Source organism: Coregonus clupeaformis, chromosome 25 (genome assembly GCF_020615455.1).
Source record: "Coregonus clupeaformis isolate EN_2021a chromosome 25, ASM2061545v1, whole genome shotgun sequence".
Lineage (NCBI taxonomy): Eukaryota > Metazoa > Chordata > Actinopteri > Salmoniformes > Salmonidae > Coregonus > Coregonus clupeaformis.
The window spans coordinates 27,031,218-27,047,493 of NC_059216.1; the positions used below are offsets into that span (position 1 = coordinate 27,031,218).

At 44.2% G+C, this 16,276-nt stretch overlaps 1 protein-coding gene across 1 annotated transcript; it reads left to right on the top strand.

The window, feature by feature from the left end:
* Window positions 1-1,821: 1,821 nt before the first annotated feature.
* On the top strand, window positions 1,822-15,157 carry LOC121539477 (calmodulin-1). Its single transcript, XM_041847999.1, has 6 exons — window positions 1,822-1,952; window positions 6,809-6,839; window positions 7,350-7,493; window positions 9,760-9,866; window positions 13,384-13,519; window positions 14,132-15,157. The coding sequence occupies exons 1-6, from the start codon at window positions 1,950-1,952 to the stop codon at window positions 14,158-14,160; spliced, it is 450 nt and encodes a 149-aa protein (XP_041703933.1). The 5' UTR covers window positions 1,822-1,949; the 3' UTR covers window positions 14,161-15,157.
* Window positions 15,158-16,276: the final 1,119 nt, after the last annotated feature.

Here is a 16,276-nt window from a genome sequence, read left to right on the forward strand (position 1 = left end):
CTATTCATCTTTGAGCATGAATCAATCAGTCACTTCCATAGACTGATTAAAGCGTGAATATGGTTGGGACTCATCGTTAATGGTTTGTCAGTCCATTGATTGTTGCAGGCTGCGAGATTGTCTAAAATCAATCATAATTACTATTAAACAGTTTGTTTAGCCACAATAAATCTTGTTTTTGTATCCATTACTGGTCTAATTTACAAAATAGACTTGAAATCAGTACAGGCTTTCTAATATTGTAATTCTCTATTCCTTCATCGATACCCCTGTCATTTTAAATTCCGCGACTACATGTTCCGTGTATGTTTGCGGTGACCAATCGCCTATCACAACCACTCCTCCCGAAAAACTCAAATCGAGCCCTTGCCAGGTGAGGAAACATTTTTAGAAACTAGAAAGACTGAAAGAAACGTCTTGTCGTAAGCAATTATTACAGTATTGCAAAAATACTCTGTGTTACAATGTAGACTGTCCGGCCACATCGTTTTCCAAAATTACTCAGGTAACATTAGGCGCCATTGCTTGACGCATTGCAGATCCAACGTAGCCAATCTTAGGCGTTCGTACAGTGAACAGAATATTGCAGGTCCACTGTAGCCAATGAGGAGCGCCGTCTCAAAAATAACCGCAATTTCTCCAGCGTCAACAAAGAGACAGGCCCGTGTGTTTTAAAGTATTCTTCCGCAGAGATAAAACAGTGCGTTGCAAAAAGTAGAGCGCCCGTGTTCCACCTCGAGCGCATCAGAAACCTGTCAGTTCATAGGCACGGGGTGCAGGGAGGAGTTTACAGTGCACAGACAGACATTTTGTCGAAGTAAACTACAATCTGTACTGTTTGCCAGATGACCAAAGCCACTGTCACAACCTATTCTCTGCCTATGTCAACAATTTACAGTTTTTTTGCAACGGTTTCTTTTGTAAATATTAAACCTTATTAGGTGTTAGGTTTTTTTATTATCACAAACAGCATGCAGAATTGAGTTAAACAACCTAGTAATTATTTGCATAACCTGATCAAAATACAAATGCATGAACTGAATATATGCTTTTCACTTTATTTGAGAATAACAAAGAATAGGCTATAGATATTGAATACGGATCCCCTAAGCCATGCTCCCTATAATTTCATTATAAGAAGAAATTACAGATTTAGGATATCATGAAAAATACTGGAAACAAGTTGGTTCAGAGTTAGCAAAACATTGGCAATAAAAATATTTTTTTCACCCGTTTTATTACCAAGCAGTCCAACAATAAAACTGCATTATTGTTACGTTTGTCAATGACTGATATTGGGGAATGAATATGAATTCAATATTCATAGCTAGCCTACTTCTGTTTGCAGAGGTTTAAATTGTTAATTTGTCATGACAACTTTATGAATCACTATGTGTTTTTCCTTTCCCAGCTCTATCATCTGTTGAAATACATCTCTATTATTCTCAGACTATCACTATTGCCTTATGAACCAATAAAATAATGTAATGCAGCACATTTATTGCCTTATCATGAAGTGATGATTGAATACCAGCTTTTCTACCAACAACATCTTATGTGTGCCTTTTCTTTTGAAATATGAATTTCTATCTGGTGCTGCTCATCTACAATGCAACAATAAAGGAATGGCTGGTCAAATGTAGATATAGCCTACTTTGACCATGTAAGTGTCACTGGTGGTGTGTGTTGTTCTGTGTGTGGCCAATAGCTTTTTTTAGTGCCAATTAATCTCTGCTTGGCAAATTGAGTGAGTGATCCAGGCTGCCTGTCCTGCAGTGGGAAAATGCGGAAGTGAGTGAGGAGGGTTTTCAGCGGCGGAGGAATACACCAAGCTATATAGACACAGATCGCGAGAGATACACAACTTCAGCCCATCATTAGAGGTCCACGGGAGCTGGTCAGTCTCGTAGTCTAGTTTTAGAAAACCAAACCATCCAGCGCCGTCAGACATGGTGAGTATTATATTATGTGATGCATTCGAAATGTTATCATTTTAAAGTAAAATATAGTGTAAGGCAGGAATGCTAAGGTTTTCTGCAGAGGAGGATTCGCGTGTACCGTTGAAGTACGGTTCGAGTGATCATGCGTCGATGCTGGCTTGTCAGATTGTTGGGTGTCACATCTTTTGAGTATTGGAGGCTACAATTGATATTGGTCGGATATAAGACGCATGATAACTCTTAAAAAGTTGATTTTAGGCTGATAATCGAGGCAATGGCTTAATCATATCAGCGAGACAGACCTAACTCCATGCGTCCGTGAATCAGGCGCAGTTTACGATTTAATGTTGAAAAAAATCGGTGTTATGAGCCGGTAATGGAACGTGTTAAGATCATGTAACATAAAATATGTGGCTATCCAATTTTGATCAAACGGAAGCTGCGAAACCATTGAGATTTCTGTAACTTCCACATGTACAGGCAGACGAACGAATGTAGCTATCTGTTGATGCTGTTCGAGGGACCAGTGCATGCTGCTGTGCCTACTGCACACCAACCCCCCCACCCAGAAAATCACTATCATTCAGAATTATATAAATGATTCAATGAATTTGACACGATGTTGCATTTTTTTATTAGGCGACTTTGATCTGATCCAGCAAGGCACTTGATCGTATCATTTGATATATTATCAATCTTTTTCAGGTTCTGTTACTGGTCAGAACGATGTAAAATTTATTGTTTCATGTATCTTTTTGCCTCAGGAGACAGCAGGGGAACCCCATCTATGGAATTTAAGGCTACTTGGTGCAATATTAATGGCGTTTGATTCAGGCTGCTTGTCTCATTTTTTTCAATGTTCATCTATGCTTAAAAATCATTTATGGACTTGTTATTTTTATCACTGTTTCTGGTCAGTTATGGACTCTATTTAATCGAAATGTTATCTGCGCCATTATGTTATGTGTCAGATCGAAAGTGATGATATAGCCTACATGGTACTTTTGGAATAGTTGCCCTATTTCTGACAGGACATGCAGATGCTTGACTTATGCCTTGGTCTTATCACATTTTATACACCGAGGAGAACAATGTATTGCATATCACGTGGTTTTCAGTTAGTAATTCACTTTACCATTGTCACAGGAGGTTCAACGTCCAAGATACTTTTCTCTGGCCTGCCTAAGTGGGAGTGCTTAATTGTGTTGTGTAAGCAGCGGGAGGACAGCGTGACAACATTATTCTCTAAGGAAATGATGTTCTTGTGCTCAATGCACACATTGTTTCTCCGAAAGCATGGAAGGAATGTCTCCACCAAAGTGGTGATAACAAAGCTACTGATTGTAGACTCTGAATCAAGCCTTTCATATGGACACACACATCAGTGTGCCTACTGGCCTGGGTACATTGGGTCCACTGTTTCGGCCCTTGCTCGGATGTTTGATTGGGTGTGGTGGGCAATCACAAGAATAAATATTTTTAGGTGTGCGTTTGTTTGTTTGTGTGTTGCTGTGCTGTGAAGGCGTGTACTGAAAGATTGTTTGAACTCTGCTCTCGTCTGTATTAATGCCTAAGAAGCTGGATGGGTCCTCTGTGCTATCTCGGCTGTAGTTGTGGAGTCATTGACCCTTCCACGGGATCCTGTTGTGTGCCCTGACCAGGAAATGAATGTGTGTTTCCATGCAGAAATGGCTAAAAGACAGACTCAGTGGACTGCAATGATCTACTCTATTAGTTAGTATTTTGACTCAATGTAGGAAAAAACGCCATTGCACTGTGTCTTGACTGTTTTATTCTCGCTTTACTGCCACGGAATGGCCACAGGCTTTGTAAGTATAAATGCAGGGTGACTGACTGACTGCCTTAGCAGTGCCTCCCAACTCCGAGTGCGGACAACCAGGCCCACAGCTCAAATTATATTATTTATCCAAAGTAGGGTGATTCTAATGCAAACAAGCAGGGGGAAAAAACCATGGCTATATTCCATTCTGTGACGACAAGTTGCACATTTACCATGTTCATGCTATTCAACAATAAGCAGCAATAACAATTTTGTTTTGTTTTTTTAACCTTTTATTTAACTAGGCAAGTCAGTTAAGAACAAATTCTTATTTACAATGACGGGCTACCCCGGCCAAACCTGGACGACGCTGGGCCAATTGTGCGCCGCCCTATGGGCCTCCCAATCACGGACGGATTGTGATACAGCCTGAAATCGAACCAGGGTCTGTAGTGACGCCTCTAGCACTGAGATGCAGTGCCTTAGACCGCTGCGCCACTCGGGAGCCCGAGTGTTGATGTCAATGTGCTGAATATTGCTGCAAGAGATTGATGAGCAAGTGTGGGTTTGGTGTATATGATCATATAGCCTAGAGGATTACTATGCCCATGATATCACTGCACATTATATCACATGCTCATATGACGTGGTAGTGTCTGATAACCCCATCCCTCTGCTGCAGGCCTATGTAATGTGTTCAGGAGGAAAGTGGAGCTCCAGTCATGTGGGCAGACAGACCAGACACACAAACGGGACATAGCAGTGACAGGAAGCCCTCACTCACAAACTTCTCTCTGTGGCAACACACTACCACCACGTGGCACTACACTATCACCACATGGCCCTCGGGGACCACTTGTCAATGTGGTGTGAAAGTGGCAATACCACGCTGATCAGCAGCTATGCTGTTTTTAGTTCTCATATCGAGGCCAGATTCCTGGCGAGGTTGTGTGGCGCTTGTGAATTCAGGTCAGATTTCTGACAGCCGGGTGTGTGGCTGTGTGTATAGCGGTGTGAGTGTGTGTGTGTGTTAGGGGTCCTGTTCCCTGCCTGGGGGGCTGGAGGGAAGAAGGGTGTTCCTGGCTGGAGTCCAGCAGTCCTGCAGGCTGTAGGCTGGGGCTGTACTGGGCTAGCCCTGAGGAGCCAGCAGGGGTAAGGAGCAGGAGGAGGACCTCCCCTCTGGGGACACTGCCAAAGAATACTGCTGATGGTTCAGAGAAACAAAGCCAAGGTATAGCTTAGATGAAAGCCAATGTATCAGAGAGGGGTTGGTTGACAGAGACCGTACAATAGACCTGACACCTTGATGTGACATGCAGCCACTGCCAGGCTCTGGGTGTTCTGTGTGTGTCTGTGGGGCTGCCAGGCAGGGAGCCGTCAGCATCTAGCCTCTGGCCCTGGATGCTCTGGCTCTGTCTGTCCAACCAGCCTGGTGGGGGGCCCTAAACACCATGTGACCAGGCTTTAATCATGGAAACGATCCTTCAGGGCCCCTTGTTGGTTTCTGTAACCATACCACCACGCTGACAGCCCGGATTGCGGCCGGCGGGGTGGTGAAAAGCACAACACGATACATCAACCCCAGAGCTTCTGTTGAAACGACCCATGTGGAAGTTAGGATTCCCAAAGATATCCAATACAGACAGCAGCCCCAATGTTAGGCTGCCACTACAGTATAGTGGGAGGTAGCCAGTCAGTCACATCACTGCCACAGTAGCATACTTCTGGCTTCAGGTCAGGTAAACCCTGCTTCACTATCGGTCAGTCTAGTCCTCCTCTCTGTCTGGTGCTAAGTTCAGCCAGCTGAGCCCCATTCCCAGAGACTTGACACAGCTTGACACCGCTCCTCACATCTAGGAGCCAGAGACGTGACAAACATAGCTCCAGTTATCCAGACAGGCAGGCAGAGGAGACATAGGAGAACCATGTTGCCAAAGAAGGCACCCTGCTACCAGGATGACGACTTGGTTTCTCTGTCCATGGTGTATGAGCTTTTGGACCAGCAGCAGTTCTTCTACAAGGAGCTGATCGAGCAGCAGGAGAGGAACTTCAAGTCTTTCTTACAGATGCTGGTGGACTCCATCAACAGCCGCATCGACAACGTGGTCAAAGAGGTCCAGGACATGAAGAACGGCCTGCATATTACCAAGACTGAACTGGTGGAAGTCAGGTGCCAAGGCAACGTAAACGCCAAGCGGGCGGAGTGCCTGGCCGAGGGGCTGGTGATTGTGCGGGAGGCCATGGATGCCCTCTCCTCCAAGGCTGGGATGTTCGATGGAAAGCCGAAGAAGGGTAATCTACGTCTGGATGGCAAGCCAGAGGCGAGGAAGGCGGACACCTGGCAGGACCAGCCTAAGGCAAAGAAGCTGGTGGCCGACCTGACCGACCTGCACTTTGATGAGTTTCAGGTCCCAACACTCTACTATGCCCTCTGTATGAATGATAGGGGAGCTGTAACTGGTTGATGACTGTATGAGCGATGGGGAGGGAAGCCGGTGCTGGTGTGTAACCAGAAAAACGGGCTCTAGTTTAGAATAACCAGTTAGCCTACCCTTCTGTTGCTTTCTTATTGTAGTTAATTTTGGACAGTACACCTGTGTAGCTGCATGAGTGATATCAGATTTTGTGGGAAACATGGCTGGCTTGGCTTGAAGTGTATATGATTCTGTGTAGGTGACTGCCAGTGTTTTTACTGTACTCATGCATTGTGTGTATGTAGGCCAGGACTATATTGAATTCAAGTGGGAAATGTCTGGTCTGGCCTCTCCTCCGTGGCATTAATGTGCAATGTAGCTCAGCAGCACAGAGTAGAGACAGGCAGCCTGACAGTGTGTTTTCTACTTCAGGTTACTGTATTCTCTGCTCTGCCTTAGATGGATCATGGCCAAGACTCATAGTACTGTATTGTATCTGTTGCTCAGACATCACTGATTACATACTGTTGCTCAGAGGTGGACTGGGATGGAAAAAGGAAGAAATTGTTCATTTTTCTGTAGTGCTGCTTGTGTTCAGTCTTCAGCCACAATACAAAGCCATTAATCTTTTTTATTCCTCTCTTCCTCCTCCCCCTCTTTTTGTCCCCCCTCAGGCCGACCAACTAACAGAGGAGCAGATTGCCGGTAAAGAGTTCAACGCACATGCACGCACACATTTCAGTTTTCAGCTGTGTATGAATATTTAATGTGAGTGAGGCATGTCAGCTAGCTAGCTCCTGCCTGCTGATAAACTCTGCTCTGGACGTAATGGCAGACCGAGACCTAGCAGACATACCTGTTGTTGGCGAGACGTTTTATCCACTCACCTTTACAATGAACAAATGTAATCCTTTCAAGCCGAGGCCATATCATAGCCCATGAGGTCAAACTGAGGTGTGATTATTACTGGTTGAAAATGTAACTCAATACAATGAACAAATGTAGCCTAGATGAGTTGGCCCATATGTAAAATGTATACATGCATGACTGAGTCGCTTTGGATAAAAGTGTCTGCTAAATGGCATACATTATGAGATAAAAGTCAATTTAAAAAGTCAGTGACTGTCTAATCAAGTTGTTAATGTAGCTCAGCTGTGATCTTTTTCCTTATATTTATTTTTGACACATAACTAACTGTTGCTGTCTTCTCCGCAGAGTTCAAGGAGGCGTTCTCCTTGTTCGATAAAGACGGCGATGGCACGATCACAACCAAAGAGCTGGGCACCGTGATGAGGTCGCTGGGACAGAACCCCACAGAGGCAGAGCTGCAGGACATGATCAACGAGGTTGACGCTGATGGTGAGTTCCGCCTGCTACGATGTAGGGTGAAGTTGCACCAGGATGCAGATTTTTGGGTCAGTTTAGCATTTTTCTCACTAATGGTTAAGGTTAGAATTGGGGAATGGTTAAGGTTAGGGAAGGGAAGGGGAAGCTGATCCTAGATATGTACCTATGGAAAACAGCACCCTGGAGCGGATCCAACTAGGGTTGTAAAGTTTCCAGGTTTTCCAGAAATCCCGGGTGGTGGATTCCTGGAAACGGGAGGGAATAAGCAAGGAGGGAAGGCTCCAACTGAGATTTCTGGAAATGCTGGGAATTTAAGCAAGACATAAGTACTACTCCATCTCCTTGGGCTATGCTCTAATGCAGCAGTTCTAATGCAGATGTGTGTGTGTGTTCAGTCACTTCCCTGCTCTCCCTTCTGGAAGTCAACCCAACAGTGATGAACATTGATTCTTATTAATCAAGTTATTGATGAGTTTATCCACGGCCTAACTTGTGTTAGTGCTGGGACTGGGAGTATTTGCATTGATTACAATGACTGACTGGCACTATTTAGGTCAGTCAGACCTAGCGACTGCCTACAACAAAGCCAGTTGAATAACGGCAGCAGGTAATAATGGCCTAGTGAAATCCATGACATAATCCACTCTGAGCTCTGCTCTGCTGGGCTGCACATTCTCTGAGGGCCCAGGGAAGGAGCTCAGAGCAGCCGTGGTAGACCCTGTTTACACACACACAGTAGTAGCCGTCCATTCATTCACAATGGGGAAGTTGAAACAGCCAGTCGGGGTGCTATACGGCCCTATACAGTGAGGGGAAAAAGTATTTGATCCACTGCTGATTTTATGTTTGCCCACTGACAAAGACATGATCAGTCTATAATTTGAATGGTAGGTTTATTTGAACAGTGAGAGACAGAATAACAACAACAAAATCCAGAAAATGTCAAAAATGTTATAAATTGATTTGCATTTTAATGAGGGAAATAAGTATTTGACCCCTCTGCAAAACATTACTTAGTACTTGGTGGCAAAACCCTTGTTGGCAATCACAGAGGTTAGACGTTTCTTGTAGTTGGCCACCAGGTTTGCACACATCTCAGGAGGGATTTTGTCCCACTCCTCTTTGCAGATCTTCTCCAAGTCATTAAGGTTTCGAGCCTGACATTTGACAACTCGAACCTTCAGCTCCCTCCACAGATTTTCTATGGGATTAAGGTCTGGAGACTGGCTAGGCCACTCCAGGACCTTAATGTGCTTCTTCTTGAGCCACTCCTTTGTTGCCTTGGCCGTGTGTTTTGGGTCATTGTCATGCTGGAATACCCATCCATGACCCATTTTCAATGCCCTGGCTGAGGGAAGGAGGTTCTCACCCAAGATTTGACGGTACATGGCCCTGTCCATCGTCCCTTTGATGCAGTGAAGTTGTCCTGTCCCCTTAGCAGAAAAACGCCCCCAAAGCTTAATGTTTCCACCTCCATGTTTGACAGCGACGAGTTGAGTTGATGCCAAAGAGCTCCATTTTGGTCTCATCTGACCATAACACTTTCACCCAGTTCTCCTCTGAATCATTCAATGTTCATTGGCAAACTTCAGACGGGCCTGTATATGTGCTTTCTTGAGCAGGGGAACCTTGCGGGCGCTGCAGGATTTCAGTCCTTCACTGCGTAGTGTGTTACCAATTGTTTTCTTGGTGACTATGGTCCCAGCTGCCTTGAGATCATTGACAAGATCCTCCTGTGTAGTTCTGGGCTGATTCCTCACCTTTCTCATGATCATTGCAACTCCACGAGGTGAGATCTTGCATGGAGCCGACAGACATGTATTGATTCACTGGGGAACTGTATGTCCGGAGAGGGAACAGCTGTGCGCTCAGAGGAATTGTCTTAACCAGGAATCACACACATGATCACCCCCCGCCACACACACACACACACACACACCCTTGACGAGCCAAGACTAATCCAGGTTAAATGTGATCAGTGTTTGGTGTGAGTCTGCTCCAAAGAGTTTAGCCAGGCCCCCTGAAGTTCTGATCCAGTGGCCTCCACCTCTCTCTGTGATCCTGTCATGGCTCCCTCTGCTTTGCATTAGAGACAGCTCAACCCCTACCAGAGCCTGTTGTAGTGGTCTACAGTACATAGCCCACTCTGGACCACGCATGGCCCATTTGCGACGGGGGTTTGAATCCCTGATAAGCAACTTTCAATAATTTATTTCTCCCCCTATTTCAAGTTTTAAAAAAATAAAGCTTCTTTCTTCGCCCCCCCCCCCCCCCCCAGGCAACGGAACCATTGACTTCCCAGAGTTCCTCACTATGATGGCCAGGAAAATGAAGGACACAGACAGCGAGGAGGAGATTCGTGAGGCGTTCCGGGTATTCGACAAGGTAAGGATGGTGCCAGTCAGGTGTGTGTGTGTACACACTACGTGTCTTTACTGTATGTGTGTGAGGGATTACATACCTGTTTACACAGCTCACCTCATACAATATCAACTATGTACAGTGCATTCGGAAAGTATTCAGACCCCTTGACTTTTTCCACATTTTGTTAACATTACAGCCTTATTCTAAAATTGATTTAAATAAAAAAAATCCTCATGTTTTTAGAAATTGACTCGAAATTGAGCTCCGGTGCATCCTGTTTCCATTGAGCATCGTTTAGATGTTTCTACAACTTAATTGAAGTGCACCTGTGGTAAATTCAATTGATTGGACATGATTTGGAAAGGCACACACCTGTCTATATAAGGTCCCACAGTTGGCAGTGCATGTCAGAGCAAAAACCAAGCGAAGGAAGGTCGAAGGAATTGTCCATAGAGCTCAGAGACAGGATTGTGTCGAGGCACAGATCTAGGGAAGGGGGTACCACGTTCTTTTTTGACAGTATTGAAGGTCCCCAAGAACACAGTGGCCTCCATCATTCTTTAAATGGAAGAAGTTTGGAACCACCAAGACTCTTCCAAACTGAGCAATCGGGGGAGAAGGTCCTTGGTCAGGGAGGTGACCAAGAACTCAATGGTCACTCTGACAGAGCTCCAGAGTTCCTCTGTGGAGATGGGAGAACCTTCCAAAAGGACAACCATCTCTGCAGCACTCCACCAATCAGGCTTTTATGGTAGAGTGGCCAGACGGAAGCCACTCCTCAGTAAAAGGCACATGACAGCCCGCTTGGAGTTTGCCAAAAGGCACCTAAAGGACTCTCAGATCATGAGAAACAAGATTCTCTGGTCTGATGAAAGCAAGATTGAACTCTTTGGCCTGAATGCCAAGTGTCACGTCTGGAGGAAACCTGGTACCATCCCTACGGTGAAGCATGGTGGTGGCAGCATCATGCTGTTGGCATGTTTTTCAGTGGCAGGGACTGGGAGACTGGTCAAGATCGAGGGAAAGATGAACGGAGCAAAGTACAGAGAGATCGTTGATGAAAACATGCTCCAGAGCGCTCAGGACCTCAGACTGGGGCGAAGGTTCACCTTCCAACAGGACAACAACCTTAAGCACACAGCCAAGACAATGCAGGAGTGGCTTCGGGACAAGTCTCTGAATGTCCTTGAGTGGCCCAGCCAGAGCCCAGACTTAAACCCGATCTAACATCTCTGGAGAGACCTAAAATAGCTGTGCAGCGACACTCCCCATCCAACCTGACTGAGCTTGATCTGCAGAGAATAATGGGAGAAATTCCCCAAATACAGGAGTGCCAAGCTTGTAGCGTCATACCCAAGAAGACTTGAGGCTGTAATCGCTGCCAAAGGTGCTTCAACAAAGTACTGAGTAAAGGGTCTGAATGTAAATTCTACAAGCCTGTTTTTGCTTTGTCATTATGGGGTATTGTGTGCAGATTGATGGGGGGGGGGGGACAATTTAATCAATTTTAGAATAAGGCTGTAACGTAACAAAAAGTGGAAAAAGTCAAGGGGTCTGAATACTTTCCGAATGCGCTGTATATATAATTTGCCACTGTTTGTCAAGCAGTATATGATCGGTAGGGCTGTCCCCGACTAAAGAGTTGCCTGTTCTTTCGATCAACCGATCGGTCAAAATTTTCAAATGTGTATTTTTCCATATATTGACACATCCTGTGTTTTTTTAAAATCAAATCAACTATATGCACTGAGCTTGTCTGATGCTTTAAGCGAACTGTTTGATGAAATAATTAAGACACACAAATGACTAGAGGGAGTCCGTCCAGCAATTGATTTGATTGTGCCGGGCTCGAAAAGAAAATACCCAGCGACTTACTATGTGACCAGCACCCGTTGTCTCTCTCTCCTTCCTGCTGCAGCGACCACCACAGAACATCAAAGTGTTTATCGCACTGTCCGTGTTGCTGAAGCTACAACCTAATCACAGCCATTTCTGACTGAAAAGTTATAGTTACCAAAATCCCTCATTTGTTTAGGGAAAACAATCTATTCCCTCAACCCTTGCTCTCTTCACCTTATACATGTATGTGTCTCATGCATGTGACCAATAGGGCCTGACCTATAGTGTATCATAATTACATCAATAAATTGGTTATAACAAACTCTGAACCGTAACACGAGACAGCAAAATGGAGGCAGAGGATGTGACAAATACATTTGTAACGGGGGAATGTTTACTGGTTGCTCAGGAGGTAAAGGGGAAGTCAGATGTGTGGAATAAATTTGACTAGTTGTGGAAAATACTGGAGGTCAAGAAAACGGTAAGGAGCAAGCGCTGCGTGCATATTATGTGTGCCAAACAGGTACTGTATAGGTGACAATATAATTTTTCGGACTGTTTTGGAACAATATAAACAACACTAAATAAATTATAAGCGTACCAGAGAGTCTGTAATGTTTTTTGTTTGTTAAGCCTTTTATTAGAGCAAAGACTAAAAACAGTCTCATTCATTTGTGAATGCAATTTCTGAAATTTTCAGAAATGTTATTATACAATTGTATTTATTTAAGCTAATTATTAAAGTCTCACTTTATTTTTAAACAAAAATGCTTCATTTCAAATCATGAATGACTCGTATGCAGTGTGATGACATGAACGAATGAATGATTGATACAGTAGCCTATATAAGTAATGCAATATAGACCTAAGTAAGTTACGGTATTAAGACTAAACAGGATGCACTCTTAGGCCTACAGCTCAATGGTGGTTATACAAGTCTGCCCTTCTAAGCCTAAAGCCAGGCACATTTAACAGTTAGGCTATTGATTTCTAGACCTAATACATTTTCTTTGACAATTAAGGCAAGGGCTGTTTTCTTGTCTCCTAACTCTGCTGCCTCCTCCGCCGCATTGTTCTCAACACCAATATGCTGGTTAACTTTGCTATTATGCACATAGCAACATGGTTTAGGAAAAGGGCTAATTCAACAGCGCACTTATGTTTCAGAACCGTGGACAGTGACCACTATCCAAAGCAGGAGAAAGCGCATTTGTTATAAAATAATACTTATTTTATTTGTTGCACCATTGTTCTTACATAATATAACCATATACAATGTCTTAGACTGATGGACTGTGCCATCCCAACGGCATCCACAATGGATCAGTCCACTCAGACAGGCTTGAATCAGACACGTGTCTTGTACACCATTATTTGATTATTTTCTTTGTGCAACTGCTCGACTAAAGAAATCTCGGTCGATCGACCAGACGACTAAATGGGGTCAGCCCTAATGATCAGTGATATCCTGTATGGTTGCTCTTCCTGCATACAGTTACAAAGTATAGTCCCTTTGTAAAAAGACAATCATGGCTTTGTTCCAATGTTCACACTAGTGTACCGTGACACGTAGAATGCATGTCAGTCCTAGAGTAAGCTTACTGCAAACATACATTACATAAGTATGGTAAAGTCCCTTTGGGAAAGGCAGGTTTGTTTGTTGTGATGTCTCGCACAGCTCACCTCCTCTCCCTTGCAGGATGGGAACGGCTACATCAGTGCAGCAGAGCTCCGTCACGTCATGACAAACCTGGGAGAGAAGTTAACAGACGAGGAGGTCGATGAGATGATCAGAGAAGCCGACATTGACGGAGATGGACAGGTCAACTATGAAGGTAAGAAGAGGACAGTGGAACTGTCTAACTCTTTCTCTTTCGTTCTGCTTTGTAGGAGTGTACAGTAGATCTCAGCAGTGTCCCTATAGGGGCCTGTAGTCAGTAGAGCTGTCACCAACTCGCTCATACTCACCATGCTACAGTACAGCCAGTCTTGGGTTTCTGCCGCTCCCCTCATCCCTTTCTACAGCTCCAATTCCGCTCTTCTCTCATCCCTTTCTACTACCCGATGCCCCTCTTCTCTCCACTCTCTACCTCTCTCATCCCCCTCTTCTCTCATCCTTTTTACCATCCTGATCCCCTCTTCACTACCTCTCATCCTTTTCCTGCCCGATCCACCTGTTCTCTCATCCCTTTCTCTCATCCTGATCCCTTTATGTAATTGGTCCGTCTCTCTGTAATAGGATATTGAGCTTACATAAACAGTTTTCATGAGAATGAGTTTAATTTAATTGTATTATTTTCTGTCATGTCTGGATTTGTCTTTGACGGACATGTTTTTTATTTGATTGTCTGGATCTGACAAATGAAATTGCTGCCTTGATCAGTGGTTGGTTGTTTTCTCTTCATTCTCCTAATGTCTGTTTTTTTTTTTTGTTCTTTTGTCCACAGAATTTGTACAAATGATGACAGCAAAATGAAGCTCCCCTACCCTTCTCCTGACCTTAGAAGACAAAAAAAATCAGTCAAATGTTTTACTTACCTCTTGCAAAAATATACATTTATTCATACTGTTTCTGTATAGAAAACATAACTGAATGTTGAAAAATGAAAAAATCTGTCCACATAAAAGTAAAAAAATAAATAAAATAAAAAAACATTATCTGCATGTACTGGTTAGTGGTCCTGTCCCCAAAGATGAGTTAGACATCAGTAATAACAGAAATAATACCTGTAAACAAAACCGTCAACAACTAAAGAAAGCACTTGGCGAACTGCTTATTGGTTCCAGTTGCTAGTGGTAATGTTTGGGCTGGCCAATCGTCTTTTCTTTTCCTGTTTCTGTTCTTCATGCATGCAGCTTGAGACTGGCGCCGCAGTCTAGCCAGCCAATGGGCTCACTCTGATTCCACAGCGGTGTCGAGGGTACCGCCGTAGGGTTTTGGTACAGTCTATATTGAGAGAAAAGAGCTCAGAAGAGATGGGTGGGTGGGGGGGGTGGTCATACTAAACTCGCATAGAGATCAAATGAATGGGACCTTTGCAGTTTGCGTAATTAATTACAAAAATAGATATTTTTAAGAAAATTATCATTTAAAAAAATTAATCATTTTAGAACTATGTTTGGCATGTTGGGAATATTTGGATTTCTGTTTCCTTGTTGTGCGTTGAACTTTGGGTATGATTCGAGGGGGTGGGAGGCGAGCTGGAGAGTCGGGTTGTTCTGGACTCTTTTTACCTGCTTGGAGAAGTATTTTTGGCAAGGGAACACGGTTGTACCGTCAATGTTTTTATCTTCTGTTTCTCGACTCTGACCATGGTTGCGTGTGGGTTTTGATCGATCTACAGCGCATCCTAGGGTCTTCAACACCAGAGTCTTCTCTAGACTGTAAATCTTGAGTTCAGTTTAGTTCATTCCAAGTTGTACATGCTAGTCTTTTAATTATTTTTTTTTCCAATAAAAGACCATGAACTTAACCTTTTTTAACTCCCTCCCTTTCCTTTATGTGTGCGTGCATGGTGAGTGCGTGCGGATCTGTCTTGTGATCTGTCTGTTGTGAGGGAATTGTATTACATTAGAATAGGACCGGTTTGATAACCCAAATATCTCTTTCTTGAAGATTCTGTCCTTCAACATATTAATGCACACCCTCACCCGGCCTCTTCACTGACATTAATTACCCATTCTGATAATTGCCTGACCTATGATTTGATGACTGCCATCTAATTTTAGATCAAAAGATACAGCCCATGTTTCATTTTATGCTATCAGAAACCTGAAGGAGGTCACTATCCAGGAAGTTAAGTGGCTGAGTAGATTGGTGCGAACCCCCCACTGTTCATTTGACAGTACCCCCCCTCCTCCATCCTATACTAGATGTCGACACGTTAGCTTGAAAAGAATGGCTGTCCTAAAAGTCTTGCAACGATCCTGAGCTGAGCCTGCTTCCCTTCCCAGCCAACCCGATCTACCGCTCACTGCTGCCTACACTCTAGTAACCACTTACAGCAGAGAAAGAGCTAGACTGGGATCACCATAGCAACACGTATCTTTTTTGGGAGCTGTGTTACTCAATATGATTACGTGTTGTGTTTCATGAGGACTTCTCTTCCAAGCCGAGCGGTCGGATGTCGAGAGCGTCTGCCTTCGCAGAAAGGGAGCGAGACCGTGGGTTGCCAAGCAACAGCAGCAGGCGGGCGCATGCTGGGGCTGGGATGACAGGGATTTGAAAAGGCACGTGGGAGTTTGTAGAGGGAGGGAGAGAGAGAGAAATGGAGAAGAACATTTATCTGCTGTTTTATAGGGTCCTCGGCACGCGAAGCCACAGAATCTATTGATTTCCCACCCTGCCCCTCCCAGTGATGTAGGGAAGCGTATGTGTGTCGCCCAGCTTCCAGTGATGTAGAATCAGACCGGTTTATTAACTTCCTCCTTTTCAGAAGTGCTGCTGGTTATCTCAGCTATGTACTGCTCAACCCCAGTCATCGTTCCTCAACATGTAGCTGAGATCGGCAAAGGCTTCAAGATGGCTACACACAGTTGGCCAATTAGGGAAGATTTAGACAACCATGGATGGGCATTTCTCTGCCTTGTGT